The sequence below is a fragment of the Rhopalosiphum padi genome, chromosome 4 (assembly GCF_020882245.1).
Source record: "Rhopalosiphum padi isolate XX-2018 chromosome 4, ASM2088224v1, whole genome shotgun sequence".
Lineage (NCBI taxonomy): Eukaryota > Metazoa > Arthropoda > Insecta > Hemiptera > Aphididae > Rhopalosiphum > Rhopalosiphum padi.
The window spans coordinates 6,830,017-6,850,287 of NC_083600.1; the positions used below are offsets into that span (position 1 = coordinate 6,830,017).

The window sequence follows — 20,271 nt, forward strand, 5'->3', positions numbered from 1 at the left end:
AAATAAAAGTCACAGTGAAAACCAAAGGTATACACTACGTATAATTATGTATCTATTTATGTAAACAACTATTATACAGAAACCAAAAAATACCACAACATTAAAAAGTATTTAAAATAATGCCTACCTACTGTCTATATCTAAAAATTAAATTTTTATTATTTTTTTATTTTAATCTTAATCCTATAGTTAAAATAATATCAGAAATTAATATCTCAAATTGTTATAATTATTAAAATCTATCTTATAATTTATTCAAAGTGTATTTTTTATATATTATACTTACCCAACATTCCGACAGGAAACAATTGTGGTGCTTGTAAATTCTCCATCACACTCTGAGTTACTACCCATACATAATTTTCACCTGTGATTTTAAAATTTCTTGCTGCTTGTAATATTCTAAGTGCTTCTTCCCTTGTACAGTACAGCAACATTACTCGTGATTCTGATGCTACCAACTGTTGTAAGTCTGAGTTTTTGGTGACCAACACTGAATTCAGTATTGTAAATCTATGATTTAATAAAGAACCTTCGATTAAATGTATATTGACTAAATTACGATAACTTAAGATATAACATGAATAATAAATATAAATCTTGAAATATTATATCATCAATTTATAGAGGTTAAATAAATTGATTATGTTTTTCTCCAAATCAAAAAACTTTTAATTAATAAAAACTTTTTGTGTTAAGCATTCTTTACTTAGCAATTCTTTATATTATTTAACTTTTATTAACTTTTTCATGTATGTACTAAAGTAGTATTTTTCTTTTAAACTCATCAAACTGTAAGTTTTTGTTCGTAATCATTATTATGTGAGTAGAAAGATTGCAAGGAAGACTATCTAAAATGTCAAATTTTCAGCAAGATGAATTATTTTTGTAGAACACGGGGCAGGTATATACTCTAGAAACAACAGTAGACAATTTATAAAACAGCTTTATTTAAACTGGTTGATTGGAAAACAAATAAGTCTCGAGTAGCAATACTGTTTTTACTTACATTTATTTTACTGTGTAATATAATATGTCTAAAATAATATATTCAAAGGCAATTTTAATCTTAACATGTTTCAAAATATTTTTATCCCATAAATATCATGAATATTTTATTTTGTTTAACTGCATATCTTGAAAAAATAATGAAAACAATAAAATATTCTAATTTAAATAAAAAATATAGCCAGGGAACTCGCTTTAGTTATATTATACTTCCTATATATTAATAAATTATTGGACAACATTTTTGAAGACTAACCTATACATATATTTCAATATTATGAACAATATAAATATATAATTATTGATGTTTATACATTCACAGGATACCGTTTAGTTTAAATAAAACATTTCAATACAATTGTAAACATACCTACGATATTATTTACTATAAATTAGTATGTCTATAAAATATATTAATATAAAATTAATAAAATAAAAATGTTTTTTTTTATTTTTTCAGAACTAAATAAATATTATAAAGGTACGGCAAAATTATAAATAATGTAATAATAATATAGGCATACTACAGGATTTTAATAGCTTATATTAAAGTCGTGTGTGTTTTTGTTTTTGTTTATTTTGTTTGTTATTATTTTTTTAGTCAAATGATTTTTTTGAGTGTTTTATTTAAATGAACATGTAGGTATTTGAGTTTAATGTCAAAAATCAACTATACTGTTATAATAAATGAACAAAGTTTGAATTGAATGATGTATTAAACTTTAATTTTAAACAATTAAGTTATTTATTATTTCACGTAACTTTGGCATTGTTCAGTTTTTTAAACAATACATAACTTCAACAACTTATAGTTGTAGTTAGTTCATTACGATTTCATCAAAATACTGCATTCATCATGACACTAATCATTTACACAGAAAAATTTTCAGCATATAAAGTTTAAGAGTGCGCAGTAGTAGCTAAATCAAGCAGTCAAAAATGTGTTTAATTGGATTCTGGTTTGACTGGGGCGCGTTAAGTGCTTGTAGATCATAATTGTTTTATATATTTGAAAAGAGAAAACTTTGTTTAACTTTTAGCAGATATTTTTGTTACTTTTACTACATTTTAAATATATATTTTATAAAGGTATTTTTTTTTTTTTTTTTACTTTGTTTAAGGTATTACTATTGTCTATTGTAATAGATTGTTTGTTGTTTTGATATGGCTTATACATGATTTAAAACAAAGTTTCTAATAAAATATAGATTGCATGTTTTTTCCATACAAACATGAAAAGCTATGTACAAAAACAAAAAATCGAAAAGAATGTTTCTTGATCAATTTGAAGACATCATAGTACTACATTCAACATTGGTTTTAAGGTACAAATAAATTGCATATGTATTTGTTTTTGCCACACAATCACACAAGACACAACCCCAATTTTCTTCACTTTTTATCACATATACGACTTATTATAAACCAATGTAATATTATATTTAATGTACCTATATAACAATTGTATATACACTTAAAATAATAAAACATAAATGTATTTTTTATAAATAAATATTAATGAAATATTATATTTATCCCTGATATGCTATTTATTGTAATAAAAAAATATGCTATGAATAGAATATTGAAATATATTAATCATAAAATATCGAATACTTGACAATTCACCTATTCGTAAGTGCAGTGATATCACTCTTATTATTTGAAATGTTAATATTTAAAATACTAAGAATATATAAAAATGTGTTTGGAGAATATTATAACAAAGAAACTTTTTCGTTTAATATGCTAAAATTAGTAACTTCGAAGAGTTTCTAACAAAAACAGTTTCAAAACATGAGTTCCAACTCTTATATTTTCCATAATTTTCATGAACGATAGTAAAATAAATATAGTTTGCCAAAATACTATTTATGTCTTATTACATTTTGTTTTGAGACTTTCGACGTAATATAAACGTTTATGTATTTATAACTATTATACAAATTAGAAAATTAAAATGAATTTAAATTAAATATCTTTAATTAATTCAAATTAATAAACATTTAAACGATAGCTTTTTCACTTAACTGAAAGTCTATAAAGTATAAGTATTCAATACAACACGTAAATAATATGTCTTTGTCCAATAATTATTCGTGTGACGAACTTTAAATAAATTCTTATTTGAACAATTTGAATAAATTTACATAAATTCATGCAAATATATAACTGATGTTCCATTTATTATAAGTTAATTAATGTTTAAAATTTATCAGCATCCAAGTTATTTCTATGTATTTTGAATGTTTGATACAAGAATTAAAATAAATAAAATCATGGATATTTTCAATTGTATCTTTTAGATAAGTTTAAAAAGAATTACTTTAGCAAAATTATACATATATTATATATATATATATATTTTATATTATTAATACATATATTTATTTTTAATAAAATTGAAATTTTTAGTTTAATCGAAATGTTTAGATTCAATATACAATTAGATAAAAATATAATATAATTTTATTGAATTTGAATATATTTGAAAATGTATTATATTGTGAATTGTAATTTCTTTCAATATTTATAACTTACTTAAATTTATCTTGCATATCTGCTACTCGTTCTCTGACTGCTTGAATGAAATCGTCATGTCCGGCAATTTGTGATGTTACAACTGAAAACTGATGCCACTTATACCTTTCCAATATACTCAACATAGCAGCTGTCTGATGTTCTAATGACGGTGCCAATTGAAGTTGTAGACTGGACCGCGAAGCCCTCTGAAATAAAATTAATATTTTACCTTTCAATATGCTGTATAATATGTTTGAGTTTTTTGTGATGTGAAAGTATAAAATATATTTAAATTAAGTAGGAGCAAATATTTTAGAAAAATGTTATCTGTCAGTCACATTCAACAATTTCGTATAAAAGTGGATTTTGAAGTGGAAAGATGAAATGCATTTTTCCTTTTATTTGGTGTTGTAGAACCTTAATGCGAAATTCTATATACGATTTTTTTTTTCATAATACAGATTAAAGTTTTTTAGTTCAACCAATATTATAATATTTAGAAATATCATTAAATGTAAGTTAAAACGTTGAGTTATATTCTATTGGAGTGAATAACTACAGAATTAGCGATTCCAATTTCATATATTTTTGGATACAAAAATGTTTTACAATAATTTTACAAGCATCGTAATCTAAAACACTAATTATATTTTAATATTACCAGTTTGATCTTAGAACATTAAATTACAATTATCTCCCGAAACCATCATGTAGGTATTACTATCTGAGAAATATATATAATTTTTCATAATGCATATTTCATGTTAAGAGATCGTAATATTTAACAATAATACGCAAATGTTTGCAAAATTTCTATTACATAAGAATCTTTTAGGTTAGTATTTATAAAAAATTAATACAATATAGTAGCAGGTATCTAACTAATAAACAATTACTAATAACTAAAAATTATAAATATTGGTTTTAGTGTTAATGGGAGAACGGACCATAAACGTGGTCAGTGTTTAATGTGCTTATATAACATTACTATAAGAAAATTTTAGTTTCAATACTAATTTCCGTTTTTCATAATATAAAATGTAATACGTTTTACTTTCAGTTGAATTTAATGGAAATGCTTTTAGGTTAAATATTTTTTCATTATTTCAGTGAACTCAGTATAAATGTTAATGGTCTTTTTAGATGACAATTTTTTTTATTTTCGAAACGAAGTGAAAATATATGTGTTTTTGGTCTTAAAAATCTATCGATTTAAAAGAATGTGATGAATTTATTAAATTTTTAATACTGCAAGATGGGGTTTTTTTTATATCTTATCACAGTGTTGATTTGAGTACAAATACACAACAGATTATAATGATCCTTGTTAATCAACATTGAATATTAAAGGCATATAATAATAATTATTATGAAGTGATGAGTTAATATTAAAAACCAGTTCGATAATCCGTAATAAACTGTATTATGATTGAACAATTCTTCAGCTCAATAACATACCTAATTTAACCTTATTATAGCTGTAATATTGTACTATACGTAAATGTAACAACATATTGTATTTTTCTTATGTCACTTACATAATATTATTATGTACCTTTACAAATTTTCAATCATTTTTTGTTATCCACAAGTCATTTTTTTTTTTTTAACGAAAATTATTTCTTTATTATATATGAAAACAATTTTATAAATACTATTAAGTGTTTTATAATTATCATAGTAGAAAATAAGAAGTATAAATGCGTTTTAAATAAAATAGCCTTGTCGGTTAGCGAAATCTTAGAGGTTTGTTGAGCCTAAAAAGATGCAGCCCCCAAATTGTTAAATTATTATTTTAATTTTTTTACGACTAAAATATTTAAAATAATTAGGTACTATGCAATAATACAAATAAATCAAAAATATTTCATATTCAAGAAATCAACACTCCAAAATTAAACAGAATATGTAAAAGTTTTAATATAATGCTTTTCTATAATATAAGATATTAATATTTTAACGTATTTACGTGATAAATTATCTACAGGTATACTTAAATTGCATATAAAAATTACGTGTTATTCATATACCACATCACTAAACCAGAAATATTAGTTGGTTTATTTATATATCATCAGAAACTGTATATTGTATAGCTACGACCCTATAGTTAGGTATACAGATTATACAATATTCGTTCACTAGACCACATACATTATGAATGATTATTTTATAAGTCAGAAACATACGTATATTAGGTATTTAAGTCCCTACGAGGGTTATAAAATAAAGTTGATCGAGTACTTTTTAAATTACAAAATAATACTTTCTTAGTTAGAATAAAATAAGCGCATTTGAGTATAAAATATATTTGGAATAAATCAATACAATGGAATTAATAAAAAAATACTTAGAATTTTCGAAATCTTAAAATCTAAATTATATAGGTAATAATTGTATTTATTATTTATATTAAGTTGTATAAAGTGTAGTTAATTTTAAGAGTAAAGTGGCAAGCTGTATCTACTTCACTAAATGTTTGGACAGCTAAACTCCACTCATCTAAACTTTAAATAATTATTTATGAGTATAAAAAATGATTTGTTCAATGTTCGGTATTTATAGTCTTATTAACATTTTAAGATACGTTTTTTTAATTCAGATTATGAAATCAAAAATTTATTGTGATAACACTAAAAAATATTAAATACAAATTATATACATTTTTAAAACTGAATATTATCTTTAATTTGAATAAATAATATTTGAAAAATATGCTAAAGCCAATAGTATTCAAAATAACGATTGTTTACTGGTTGAAATTATCTAACAGTAGTCAATATTCGTATAGTTATGATATCTATGAAAAAAAAAAAAAAAACAAATGGCGTATATGATGATATATTATAATTGCTTTTTTCTATTTGGTTTACGAAAAACAAACTACAATAGTTCAGCTGTGTGAATACATAGAAATTAATATACAATATCAATAATTATTGTTTTCAACGTCATTAAACATTTTTTTATGAATGTGAAAATTGAAAAAAAATGTGTGAATACTGAGGTAGTAAAGGTACACACTATTTAAGATCAGAATATGTGTATTTATTTTGGTAGTATATTACCGGTTTTGTGACTTGTCTCGATAACAAGGTCCCAAGACGTAAAAAGGTCGTGGATTAAAGTATATACTTTTAAAAATGCTGATTTTGATTAAACATATAACAAAAAAAAATTGATGAATACTAGTTGTCATAAAAATACGTGATGATCGGCGTAAACGGGTCATTTTTTAACCATATCATATTATACAATTTGTATGCCACCTATCTAATATCTTAATCGATGATACGATAATTTTGTTTTATTTTTAGTTTCGAATTTTCGTAGTGGTTTAGTATTCTGTATTACCGTATATTATATTTTATTACATGCTATGCGATAGAAGAATAATGTAATGACGGATGGGTTAGAAGATTAGATATAAATGTTCTAGATCTAAATATTGATAGATTAAGAATAATTTGCTATTATTATTATTTATTTTTAAATATATCCTGATCCTGGTTTTGACTAAAAATAATCTGGTAACCTTAACATACTAGTATGTAGATTTTAGGTACATATTATGTACGTAATATAGTATACTTAAAAATACTAATAAATAAAATTCAGTAGAGAAAATGACGTTTGGAACATTTAACACGATAACAAATTGTTCTCTGGAGAACAATACGATGATAATTTAGTACATCCTTTTATACGTACCTAATACGCATTGCATTGCAGTATTGCACGACCAAAGCCTAACGTAAGCTATTTTGGCGTACCAATTATCGACGATATTCAAATATTATGTTCGAGATGTATCTGCGAATATCGCTGTCGTGTTCTGCCATGCTAACCTCAAAGAATTGATATTTAATATTTATAGGTACACTATATAGTATTATATTGTTTCAGTATTGTTTAGTGTTTATTTTTATTTTTGTCTCAATGCATGTGTTATCATGATAGAATAACATTTTTTTAAAAGGATATTTTTTGTGCATTAAAAAAGATAAGGAAATTACAAGATATTGTATATATGGACCGTTTAAATAAATTAAACTTTATTTTTATCATTTGTTTTCATTATTATAAATGGAAATTTAAATTTGAATAGAATGATAAATAAGTGTCCAATATTGAAAAATGATAAGCAATCAAGATTGTTTAATATTCATATTAAAATTAGGAATGCATTAATTAATATAGTATTCACTATTCATAACTTAATCGTTTCGAAATACTGCAGTTTATAGGTAATATTGACATCTATGTAATATTTATAGTATCATTTGATAAACATGTCTACATTACAAAAAAATAAAAATGTAATAACAAGTTATAAACTTATAACAAAATATGTATATAGTATATGTATGTAAAATAAAATAAACGCCTCACAAATTCAAATGTTAAAAATGGAAAAAAGTAAGTAACCACTCTGCTTTACAGTTGTAAAAGTCAAAATCAAGTGTAACTCATCATTAAGTAAGCCACTGAAATGGATATGTTAAATTTAATTTCGATGATAAATCATTGCATACGAAAAACAATTCTGAGCGGAAACGGTCTGTCAGACTATTATCATATGAATATATTATTATTATTTATTATAGTAATTTATTTTACGATAAGTAATACAATATAAATTATATTAAATAGGCGATACCATAAAATTAATTTAAATGTTTTTAAAAATATTATTATGTATATAAAATATAATAATATGCGTAAAAGGTTCAAATTACCACGAAAAACATTTTTAATTACAACAAAATAACTAAAATCATTATTCTTTGTTTGAATTAAATTTTCAAACTTTTTGGTCAAGTGAACATTTTTTCATCGATTAATATATAATATATATCTATATAATGTATATGATATATGTATATATGTAATACATATATACATATATAAAAAAATCGTTAAACAAAAAACGTAATATATCTATAAATAATTCAAAAAAATTCAGAACTAATTATACATTTATACTACGTACAGAAACGAAAATTACAATAATATAACATTTTTTTAAAAATTGCAAATATCTACAGTTGTTTGTTTTTGAATAACAACGAAATAAAAAAATATTTAATGTTCAATTATTAGTTAGTTTAAGCACAATATGTATATACAGTTTGTACTAGCGAATATTCTATTTTATAAAACTGTTAACATCATACGCTAATAAAAAATATAAAAACACACCTCTTTTTAAAATCAATACATTCATTGCTTCACTCGAAACTATTAATTACCTATATATTTTTCATATTTATTTTGTAACATATTTCATGTTATGTTCTTTTTTTCGTAATCTAAAATAAATAATTATATACCGGGAGATTCACCAAGTTTGCTCACTCCTGTTTTTTCCTTTAATAATGAATTTTAAAAATATTTTAAAATCCTTGCGATTATGCTAAAAATAAGATAATAGATTTTAAAAAAAGTTTTATAAAAACAATAAATATATCTATATGTGATATTGTATATAATGTTTATAGTTCTTGAGGCATTTTATTATAAATGTTGATGGATTAATAATTATTAATACATTTTCAAATTACCATAATACCACAATAGTATAATACGTTTACCAAATTAACCCCATATATTATCTTCCAAATATATTAATTTGGACGTATTATCCTCAGTACACGAAGTAGACCATAATATGAATTGATTAAAATCTATTATAGTTTATAAACATAACATTAAACACTGGTAAAAACTTAATAAAAAATATTTGCTTAACGTATACAGTGTTTTGATATCTAACTTTAACCAAGAATTTAGTCTTCAACTACATAGTTCCTGAATTCTCATTTTGGTAAAAGAGTATTCGTATCGTTAGATACCTTTAAAGATTTTTATCTTAAGATTATTATTATTATTACCCGTTCTAATCCTGAGTTGTCGGCATTCCATGCTATTACTGGTATTCCCAAGTATCCGGCTAGCTGTAAAAAATACTGTGCTGATGCTGTACTTCGACCATATTTTTCGTAGTTCATCAGGTATAAGATCGCAGACACGTTCATGTTGAGAAACTCTTTACACAAAGAATCCAATATAGCTGTAACATAATAAAACTTTAAATTAGTTCTTACTAATTTAATTTATAAAAATACTTAATATTATTAGTATTCAGATAATAGTTAACAATAACGGCGATAATATAAATAATAAATTGAACTGACAAAAGTCTTATTTTTAAGCAAATTCAATGTTTCTAGTTATTATATCATTTAGAATGTACATAAAAAAAATCATTTTAGCTAAAAATAATTGTTTTCAATTATTATTTGGGAATATTTTTTTCTGATGTGCTTTAATTAAAAAAAAACCATTTAAAACAATATTGAACGAAATTGAAATAAATCATATCTATACAATATATTTCATGCTATTCATACCTCTTTGAACAATATGTGTTTTTTTTTTGTGGTTGGGATTAAAATTAATGCTTGTGGAGATAATAATTTAAGATGAAATATAATGACGTTAATATCTGGAGTTAAATAATTTAAATTTAACGAGTATATATTTTAAACCCGTATAAATACTTACACAAGCGCAATATTAATTTATTTTAACGTTAACGTTTACAATTATTTGTAAAATAAATAAAATATAATATATAATTTTTAATGACAAATTATATGTTAGAACTTAAAACGTAAAAACATGTGCTATAAAATTGTTTTCGAAATTTGTGTAAGTAAATACTTATTAATACGTTTCATAAAATATTTAATTAAAAATTAGTTACTTATTATTTTAGTGTGTTTAGAAAGAAATGTTAAATGTACGATAATATTAGTATTATAAAATATGAAATTGAGCAAGCTTTCCGAGAATACAAATACATGTTAGCTAGACTTCGCAAAAGCCTCTGTAGTCACGAGAATACATTAACCAAACCCAACAAAGTTATAATATTTCACAAACATATTTTCTTCATTCACCGGTACCAAAAAACAAAAAAAACCTTTTCCTTATACCAACTTATTATAATATGGAATATTAAAAAATGGTTCTTACAATCCATAATAATCCACATTAATAATCAATCTAATATATTTTATGAAAACAAATAATTAAAAAAGCAGAGCATGGAATTCAATACGAGATACCTTATTGTAAAAATCTTAAAAATTAAAATTATACCATTCAGTTCTTTAAAATTCTAAATAGTCTTAATAGGTACTTGATAAATTAGGTATTGATTACTTATTAAGTAGCATTGGTAATATTATAATGTCATAATATTATCATTATTATTTACAAATACCAACCGTATTGTAAATATGTAATCATACTTAATCATAAATTTATTAGATTAATTATTATTACTTGAATAATACGCGTTAATATCTTTAATATATCTTAGTACCTTTGCTGAATCTAAATAATATTCACGATAAATACAATTTAAAAAAATTTATTTTAATTCTTATTTTATAGAATATAAATATAGTTATTTTGATAATAATCAAAAGAGGTAATGATAAATATTATGGGATTGAATAGATTCAGTATTATTATATAACTGTAATATTGTAAATATAAAACGATGGAAACATAAACAAATATTAGCTTTGAGAATAATGTTTATTGGTAACTCATTTAATCTAAAATGTTTTTGATTATAAACTTGTAAACTAAAAAAAAAAAGTACAAAATATTTACAACAAGGGCAATGAAAACAACAATTTAATAAGATTCAAATACCGAACATTGAATATTACGAATACCGAGAATGCGATGGAGATGAAATAAATTAAGAATTTAGCCCATTTATATCTTTTCCGAGTAAATTTTTTGTATTTTCATCCACGAACAGTCCTTTAATTTACATCCGGATCCAGTAAAATAAAACTGGAGAAGTTACTCTTTTGTACAACAGGTTTAGGGTTTGGTATACTTGTGTAACTTTTCATATAGATCATTATTATAATGTATGTGTTAAATTTGAACTTAATGATGAATGATAATTAATGCATACCAAAAACGATTCTGAATGGAGACAGTTGTCAGTTTCCAACTCAAAAGATATTTTATTATTTATTAAGTTTGTTATTAGTAATTTGGTAGTTAGAAATAATTTTTTCCAAAAACAAGACGTATACATTATCGCATATATTATATAATTAATAATTATATAATATTATAATATTATCATCTTGTTAATATTACTAGTTGTTATTAACTTTTTATTCGATGTGTTTATATGAATACGTATTAAATATGGTTCATTGAATAAATAGCTTAAAACTAATCTTAATATTTTGTACATTTCATTTCGTAAAATAAATAACAATATGAAAAGTATAATATTATTATATAATAAGTTTCAAGTACTTATGACTAAATTGATATCAAATTATAATCAAATAACTACAATCATTAGTTTCCAATGCAATATCAAATTTCGTTGACATTTGAAAATAATTACAAAAATAAATTGTGAATATGAATTTTGAAATTTTCAAGTTTCTATAAGAAAAACTAATAAGCAATATTAAATTAAATAACTAAATTAACGGACTTAAGATTTAAAAATTTAAAATTGTATACATTTTTAAATACATAATAGTTTTCAATTGTTCGTGATTTTAACGATATAATTTTTGTTTTTACTTTTTAAAGCTTTTTGAACAAGCAAACAACTTTTAATCAATATTTGTAACAAAATAAATTTGAATAATTCGTTGAGTATAGAAAATGATAGTTTAAATAATAATGGGTTATTTCAATATGGTATTAACATTTTTCATTATTAGACGATTGAATATCAAAATCCAAACCTCAATCACAAACAAATTATGTATGTATGTAACTTTTTTTTTAAATTATTAAAATAAAAAACCGTGTTATTAATTTTGAAAACCTTAGGTGTTGAAACTAAATATTGTGTATAAAACATTTTAAGAATTATTTACATTAAAATATTGGACTACAAAATAACTTACATATATTTGTTGATTATAACAAATTCGTGAATATTTGAGTAAAAAACGATTAGTCATAAAAAATGGGACCATGTATTTTGATGTTATTAATAACTATGATAAAAAAACCTTATAAGGAACCATGGATTAAACTGTCATGAGTTTTGATTTGTATACAACTGTTACTCAACATTTCTAAATATTTATCAATATAAAAATATAATAGATTTTGTCAAAAACTAATTTTTTGTAAAAATTCATATTGAAACCATTATATAATATTATAACAAAGTTATTCAACTAAGCCTATAAATATGATGTTTTAAATTTTCCTTATACATGTTGTACACTGTGTTTTTATACACAAGCGTAAAAACTTTAGAAATGTATTTATTAATAAATTATGAATAAAACCTAATAGATTAAACATTTTAATTTATTTTAAATTTAATTAAAAATTTAAAGTTATATTAATACATTATTAAAATCAAAAATTGAATTAAATCTTTAGTGACATTTTCTATTACTCATAAACTCAACTAAAGCGTCTAGAGCATCTACATTTTACCAAATCTTTAATTATAAGTGAAAAGCGATAGATGGGATTCTCGAGTAAAATAAATGTCACTCTAGTCTCTGATATATTACAAAGAACGATTATCTACTCACATCACGTATTTTTGTTTCACTTTCTTTTTCATATTGGCCCCAGAAATAATGACAATGAGCATTAAATTTATCGCGTGGGTTGTCAATATATTATTGCGATGCATTCATTGATCCTATACATAGATTATTGGTACCTTATTCAAAATCAAAAAATTATGATGACTAATTATAGTAGTATAAACCAAATTGTTTAATTAAAATCATACAATTATATATTAAAACAATTTTCAAAAAGTTTATAATACATATATTATAATACCTATATTTAGTACAAAATACACAAGGTGATTAACTGAGCATACTCACTCTAAAGAGGGGAGTCTTTAACTGATATAAGATAGTAAATTGTTGAAATGATTGAAATGATTCCGCTGTTGAATAGAATATAACGAGATAACATTTGATATGGTTGTAAATTCTATTATCTATATTTTATAAATGATCATATTATTATAATACATTTTAAAACAAAATTTATATTATTTCTCAATGAATTAGTATATTAGCTTTTTTTATACACCAAAACAATCAATAATCTATTCACATATCCTTCATAATATTAATAATATTTATTAGATTTTTATGAAACGTGGTGTGTTTGCAAGATCTTATAGTTTCGAGTTATTGGATACTGAAGAAAGTATATATATATTTTTTTTAAATTAGTGTTTTTTTTTGTAATGTTTTTTTTTTTACAAATTATTTTATCTTGATTTAAGAACTTGGTCATTAATATTCGTACATTTAAATTAGGTATTTTAATTATATATTAATTTGTCAAACAATTTAGTATAATATTATGAATGAATAATAAAAATAAAAATAACAATCATATTAAGAATTTATTATGTAAATACAATTACAGTTATAGAGAATAAAGATGATTGTACACTTTTTTTTTACATAAGAGAACATTTAAAAACTATAATTTAGTACTTAGAACAATTTAAAATCTAGTCTGGCTGTTTGGTTAAACATTGAAAATATTCAGTCTTTTCATTAACAATGTAGTATTACAATAATGTCAATATTATTACATATTGTACTTTCCAATAATATTATTTTATATTTTGTTACAAACACAAAATATTATTCTTGAAAAACTTGCATTTTAAAGAGATAATATATTTTTCTTGGTACTGAGATAAAATTTAATACAACGTTTATTTATTTATACAACCGAAAATATTCCGTGTAAAACACCTAAGGTGTTTTACAAAATATTAAATCATGCGCTTTATGGATAAAGTTGAAAATATCAAAATTCTATATAATTATAAGTTAAATAAAAAATATTATAAAAGCTTTATAAATATTTTTATTCACAAATAAACTGTTGCTCTTACAGGAAAATAAGAATTATAAAATAAAGGCATAAATGAAACTATTGTTGTAAATAAGTCAATATTTATACATGTCTTTGAAACAAAATTTTAAAAACAATTAATTTGAAAACGATGCATAATATTATATTAAACACGCATACCTATTAATAGTATTAAACAGTGGACCAAACAATTGAATACATACATATAAAATATGATAACATAAAACTATGAATTATTAATTATAATATGTTATTGTATTCTAGACATAATAGTGTATAGTATTATATAAATTCAATTTTATATAACAATTCACAAAATAATAGTTATACATTTATAATTCAAGTTTCAATGAATAGATTTTTTTTCCTATAAATCGTTAGTATAATTTAAAAAATTAAATCTAAATTATATTACATTATAAAACTACCATTGAAGTCCCAAATATGAATATGAACTATGTTTAATTGAAATTATTGTTAATGTTGTTTTCTCTATCTATGTGTCTATAGTACAAAACGCAAAATCTTCTTGCGTTAAAAGACATAACTTTGAGAAATACAGATGAGGATAATGTCCGGGATAATGTATCAATTGGTGACATCACTAATGTGGTTCATTATGGTAGAAATTAGGTTTTTAAACATTAGCTTATTCTTAGGCATTTGGGTTATGCTTCTTAGAATTTATTCTGTGGTTATAGGTTATAGTAAATTATATTAATTTATAACATTCTTAATGTTCATCCTTTTAAAATATCATACGAACGTCAAACTTTATTATATATAATATATAAAATGAAAAACTTAATCAAGGATTATAAACCATCGCATGTTTACTATACAAGACTAAAAAATAATAACAACCTAAATGTTCCCCAGAGTAAAACTAATTTTGGTAATCAAAGCACTATTATTAAAGGTGTTTTATTATTACGAGTATATAACATAAATGTTTTTTTTTTTTTTATTAATTTTAATCAATATAAAAATCATGTAATTAATGTTCTATCTTAGATTTTTATTGTTATGCATAATTGGCATAATTGTAATTTATATGTATATGTATTTGTAATTTAATATTGTTTGTACTTTTTGTTATACCCACGTTAATAGAACTCAACTCATCCGCATTCAAGCTTGTTTGCTTATATAGGATAAGTTGCAACATTTGTTATTAATTCTAATATTAATCTTGTAATTTATATTGTTGCAATAAAACATATCTATTATTATTATTAGTATTATATTAAGCATCGATTATAACATTGCATGGGTTAAATAATTATACAAATTTACACAACTAAAACTACAAATAAGTGCTAATACTAAAGTCAGATGGGCAACTGTTTCGGGTGTTTTTAATTTGAAAGCTCGATAAATCATTACACACAGAAAAAAAAACAATATTATAGAGAGTTTAGTTTACTTCTAAAAATGTTTAATATATTGTAACAAACAACCTTACCTACATTTTTCCTTAAATTCTTTTCTTCACCGGATTTTTGAAGTTTTTAGTGCATTTTTAGAATTACAGAGAAAATCGAAAAAAACCTTTTTTTTTTTTAAGTGCAGACATTTCCGTATTTTTTATATTTGTCATTTACTAGCCATAAAAATATTTTCAAAAAAAATGGTACTGATAACAATGGTGTTAGTTTTATACATATTCTATAATCTAGTATGTAAATTAAGTAAGAATATGTTTGTGAATTTCACAATCTACATCAACAGATAAAAAAAAGTATAAATATTAATAACCTGCATTATTGAATAGGTACAAAGTAAATTTTTAGGTTATTTTACACACATGTACTTGTAGATTTTGTGCACTCTCAGATTCAAAGATTTACAAGTGCCAACAGCGGAGAACCTATTTTAAAATATTATATTTTTAAAACCTAATAATTTAAGGGAAAAAAGTTATATCTAGTTAAGTATTAGTGAGAACTATAAACAAATAGGTTAGGTTATAACTTTAAATTGAGCTTTTTTCGGATTAAAATAATTATTAAGGCTAATAACATAACAGTTCAGATTAGTATTATTATTAGTTAAATAATATTTAAATCGTTTGTAGAATATTTGATTATAAATAGGCTGTACAAATATTATATGCAATAAAAGTAAAAAATAAAATCAAATCTTGTTTTGGTTAAAAGTTTTAGTAAATAAGAATATATTATTAATATACTAAAATAAAAATAATATGCTTAATAATAATTTTAGTGGTATTATTAGTGCAGCATTGAAAATAAAAATAAAACTTTATTTCTGGGCGAAATGGTTTGGTAAAATAAAAATGTAATCTATTATTCATCTATGTCCGTATAATAAAAATAAAAAAAATGTCTGCCTAGAATACAAACGTGATTGCTATACCGATCATCAGTCATGGGGGAAATGTATAGTTTTAGAACATAATATACAAATATTAAGTAAATAGTCTGGTCGTATAAAATTGTATGATAAAATGATAAATTCATGATATTACTACGAACGAGTATCATTGCGATTACCACGAAAATATAGCTTATGGTCATATTACTGAATTGTGAAGGTAATGTGATATCTTTTTTGGGCCAATGGTAAAGAATATTGCTTTAGTTTTTATGTATTTTATATTTTGCGTGTTAACTTCGGCAAACTATTTCGATTGCTGTTTTTGACGTGGGGCGCGGCCAATACACAGCACTGTTGGTGTGAAAAAAAACCTACCTACTGCGCATAATAATTTCTTTGTTTTTGCTGCGAATGGATTGGATATAAAAAAAAAAAAGTATTTTCATCTGGAACTATCTACGGTTCGTTTTTCGGATATATCGATTTGACGTCGCACGATGACTCGCCGATGAGTGAGAGGAGATGTGAGGAGAGGGAGAACCTTAGTCCATTTCACCTGCTTGTTATACGAGTACGATAATGAGGAAGGGTCGAACGTGAGATTTAAAACCGTATAGCGCCACTGTAATAGAGTATTGTTTTCAGTGACGATATTTAAAAAGGAAATTATTTGTACGTTTTGAGTGTACGACGCATAGGGTGCAAAAGTGCAGTTTTAAACTTTAAACCCACGTGCATTCGAGCGCATTATAATATTATAATAATGTTTGGATTCCCGTTTGTTTTGCGACAATGATGGTCTCATAATAATACTGTTGTTACCGTTTCTACCGGTTGTCGATCGCTATTTAGTCTATAGGTCTATAGATAGAAAACGCATTTAACGACAGACAATTATATTGTCGAAACAATTTAACACACGCACACACACACAACCATTGCGTTTCGAAAGAAATCTTTTGTAGAAACGTCGTCGTCTAGGTATACCGCCGTTCGATGAATTCATCTTTAATGCACACTCGCTTTAATTGACAAGGGTTCGCTAAGACCATTCGTCGTACCTTCCGATCCACCGTTTTCCGTCATCGTCGACAGTGTGAAGACAATAGACAAAGATGATATTATGAAGTGTATATATACTAAAACGCGTGTACGTGTAGTTTACCATTAATTTATTATATATGTTCGGCGTACAACTATCGTCATCCCGAGATTACGACGGCGACGGGGCTGAATAATAATATCACTAAAACCGTATTATTATTACGGAATTAAATCAATTCGACAACAGCGTGCACTTGACTTTTGCGTCATGTGCCGTTCACGCACACACTCGTCCGTATTAGTCGTCGACGTGTACACAAGGGCGCGCGTGCGTGTGAGCGCTTGTGTGGTGTGTGTGTGTGTGTGTGTGTGTGTGTGTGTTTGTTCGTCGTCGTGTAATCCTAACGCAACGCATCACGACACGAAGGCAAGCATGTTATTATCACTACTAGCGAATCTTGGTCGATTTTCCGGCGCATTAAACACATTTAGACGATGACAAAATGTGTAAAACGTGTTTTGGAATATAGTCCGTTGCGCATACACAGGAAACCCGGAGTAAAGCCCTTTGTTTTATAATATTATGTATACGCATAATACGTATATATATATTATTTGCAGGCACACCTACGTTTACTACACGTGCGGTAGGCAGGTAGGTGTAGGTAGGTACGTATATCGCATAGATGAAAAGGGATTTTTTTTCATATAAAAGCATTAGATATACATATATAAGCTTATGTACAAAAAAAAAAGTCCAAGTACAATGGTATCCAAAATTGTAATTACGTCGTTACGGCGACGTGAACAATTATGAGTGCGCTGTTTATTTTAAAATAGCGCGTTCGTTGATTTCGGAACATAGGTAGGTCGTGGTCATCACTGTAGTTGTGTACTATGTTATTCAGACGGTACGGGAAAAAAATATAATATCACGAACAGTAAGAGCGTTATCGCGACGAGCTATTAAAAAGTACCTCTTCGGGATGTAGATATCGTAATCACTCGACGAGAGAAGACACGGCGTACAACACTAATTAATCCACTTATTGTGTTCTCCAATTACACGAATACTCATTATGGTATGTTTGCGATTAAATTATAATTATTCGTTAATGCATTCTAATCGTTTTCACTAACAGCATAATGCGTAAGGTTTTGATCCACCGTGGCATCTACTAGGCGTAGTTAAAACTTAAGTTGAATATACTATATCGTTTTGGAAATATCCGAGTGTAGAATATTGAGTGGGCCGTCGAAATGTAAAAAATATGAGGTTTTGCGTTCAAAACGTTCGCCAAATGATGGAAATGTAAAATAAAAAATGGAGAATGTATATATTGTATATTCGAGTACGTTGTCAAACAGTTGGTTTCAAAAGTAACAATTTTATTTTACCGCATGTATTAAATATTGTTTGTAGACGATGTATGAAAAAAAAAATTAAAATATTGTAAGACTGCGTGTATTGAAACTCGCCGTGTTTTTAAAATACAGAAATATTTTTTATTTGATTTATTTTTTGGTGAAATAGTAAATATTTGTTTAAATAATATGGATATTTCACGAGTTTGTCTGAGTAAATAACAGTATTCTGACTATATATATGTCTCAACCAATATCCTGACAAATCTTTAAAACTTATACATCTATTTGACGTATAAGTAAACAATAGAAATTAATAATTAAACTATAAAAATATTTACATAAATTTGTTTTTCAAATTTGTTATCTCAGATTTTTAAGAAACATACAAACAACCATCTTTTTATTTTGTTAATGAAAAAAATATATGTTATGATAAATGCGGATATTTAATAAAAAATAAAATCAATTTTAAAAAATGTTTGGAAAAAAATTATTTATGAGGATAAACATGGAGTATTACAACATCCTGTGCATGTTATACAAATATTAATTTATCCTCATAATAATTGTATATCAATGTTATTTGCAGAAATAAATTATACAAGGATTTGTGTCTTATGTGTATAAAAAAATTGTTATTATTTATTAAAAATATAATGGAAAATAACCTAACCTTAGTTCGCTGATTTTTAATTATAGTACCATTAATTTCTTGTTGTGTTTAAGATATTCTTTAATTTTAGTAAGTTTGTATATATTGGTACCCGATTTTAAGTGGTTTTAAATTTGATATTTTAACGAACTATCATGAAAATTGTTATTAAAGAACAATTCAATTAAAATTAAAATCTTAACTTAATAGTTATATTTATAGTATCGTTAAAATATAAACGTACATTCATTTTTTATTATTCATTATAAAAATAATTGTAATATTATTATTACAAAAGTCAAAATAAGCTCGTCTGCATTACTTACTAGTATTATTTTAATACATTTTATTACATGTATGCTAGAATAATAATGAACTGTAATACGCAT

At 24.1% G+C, this 20,271-nt stretch overlaps 1 protein-coding gene across 1 annotated transcript in view; it reads right to left on the reverse strand.

Moving 5' to 3' along the window:
* LOC132929536 (glutamate receptor ionotropic, NMDA 2B) overlaps window positions 1-20,271 on the reverse strand; it is a 266,563-nt gene that overhangs the window by 13,339 nt on the left and 232,953 nt on the right. Inside the window, exons 5-7 of the mRNA XM_060994930.1 lie at window positions 9,426-9,604; window positions 3,550-3,737; window positions 287-513 (exon numbers count right to left, since the gene is read on the reverse strand). Coding sequence (XP_060850913.1) covers window positions 287-513; window positions 3,550-3,737; window positions 9,426-9,604 — 594 coding nt within the window. The remainder of the gene's footprint in view (window positions 1-286; window positions 514-3,549; window positions 3,738-9,425; window positions 9,605-20,271) is intronic.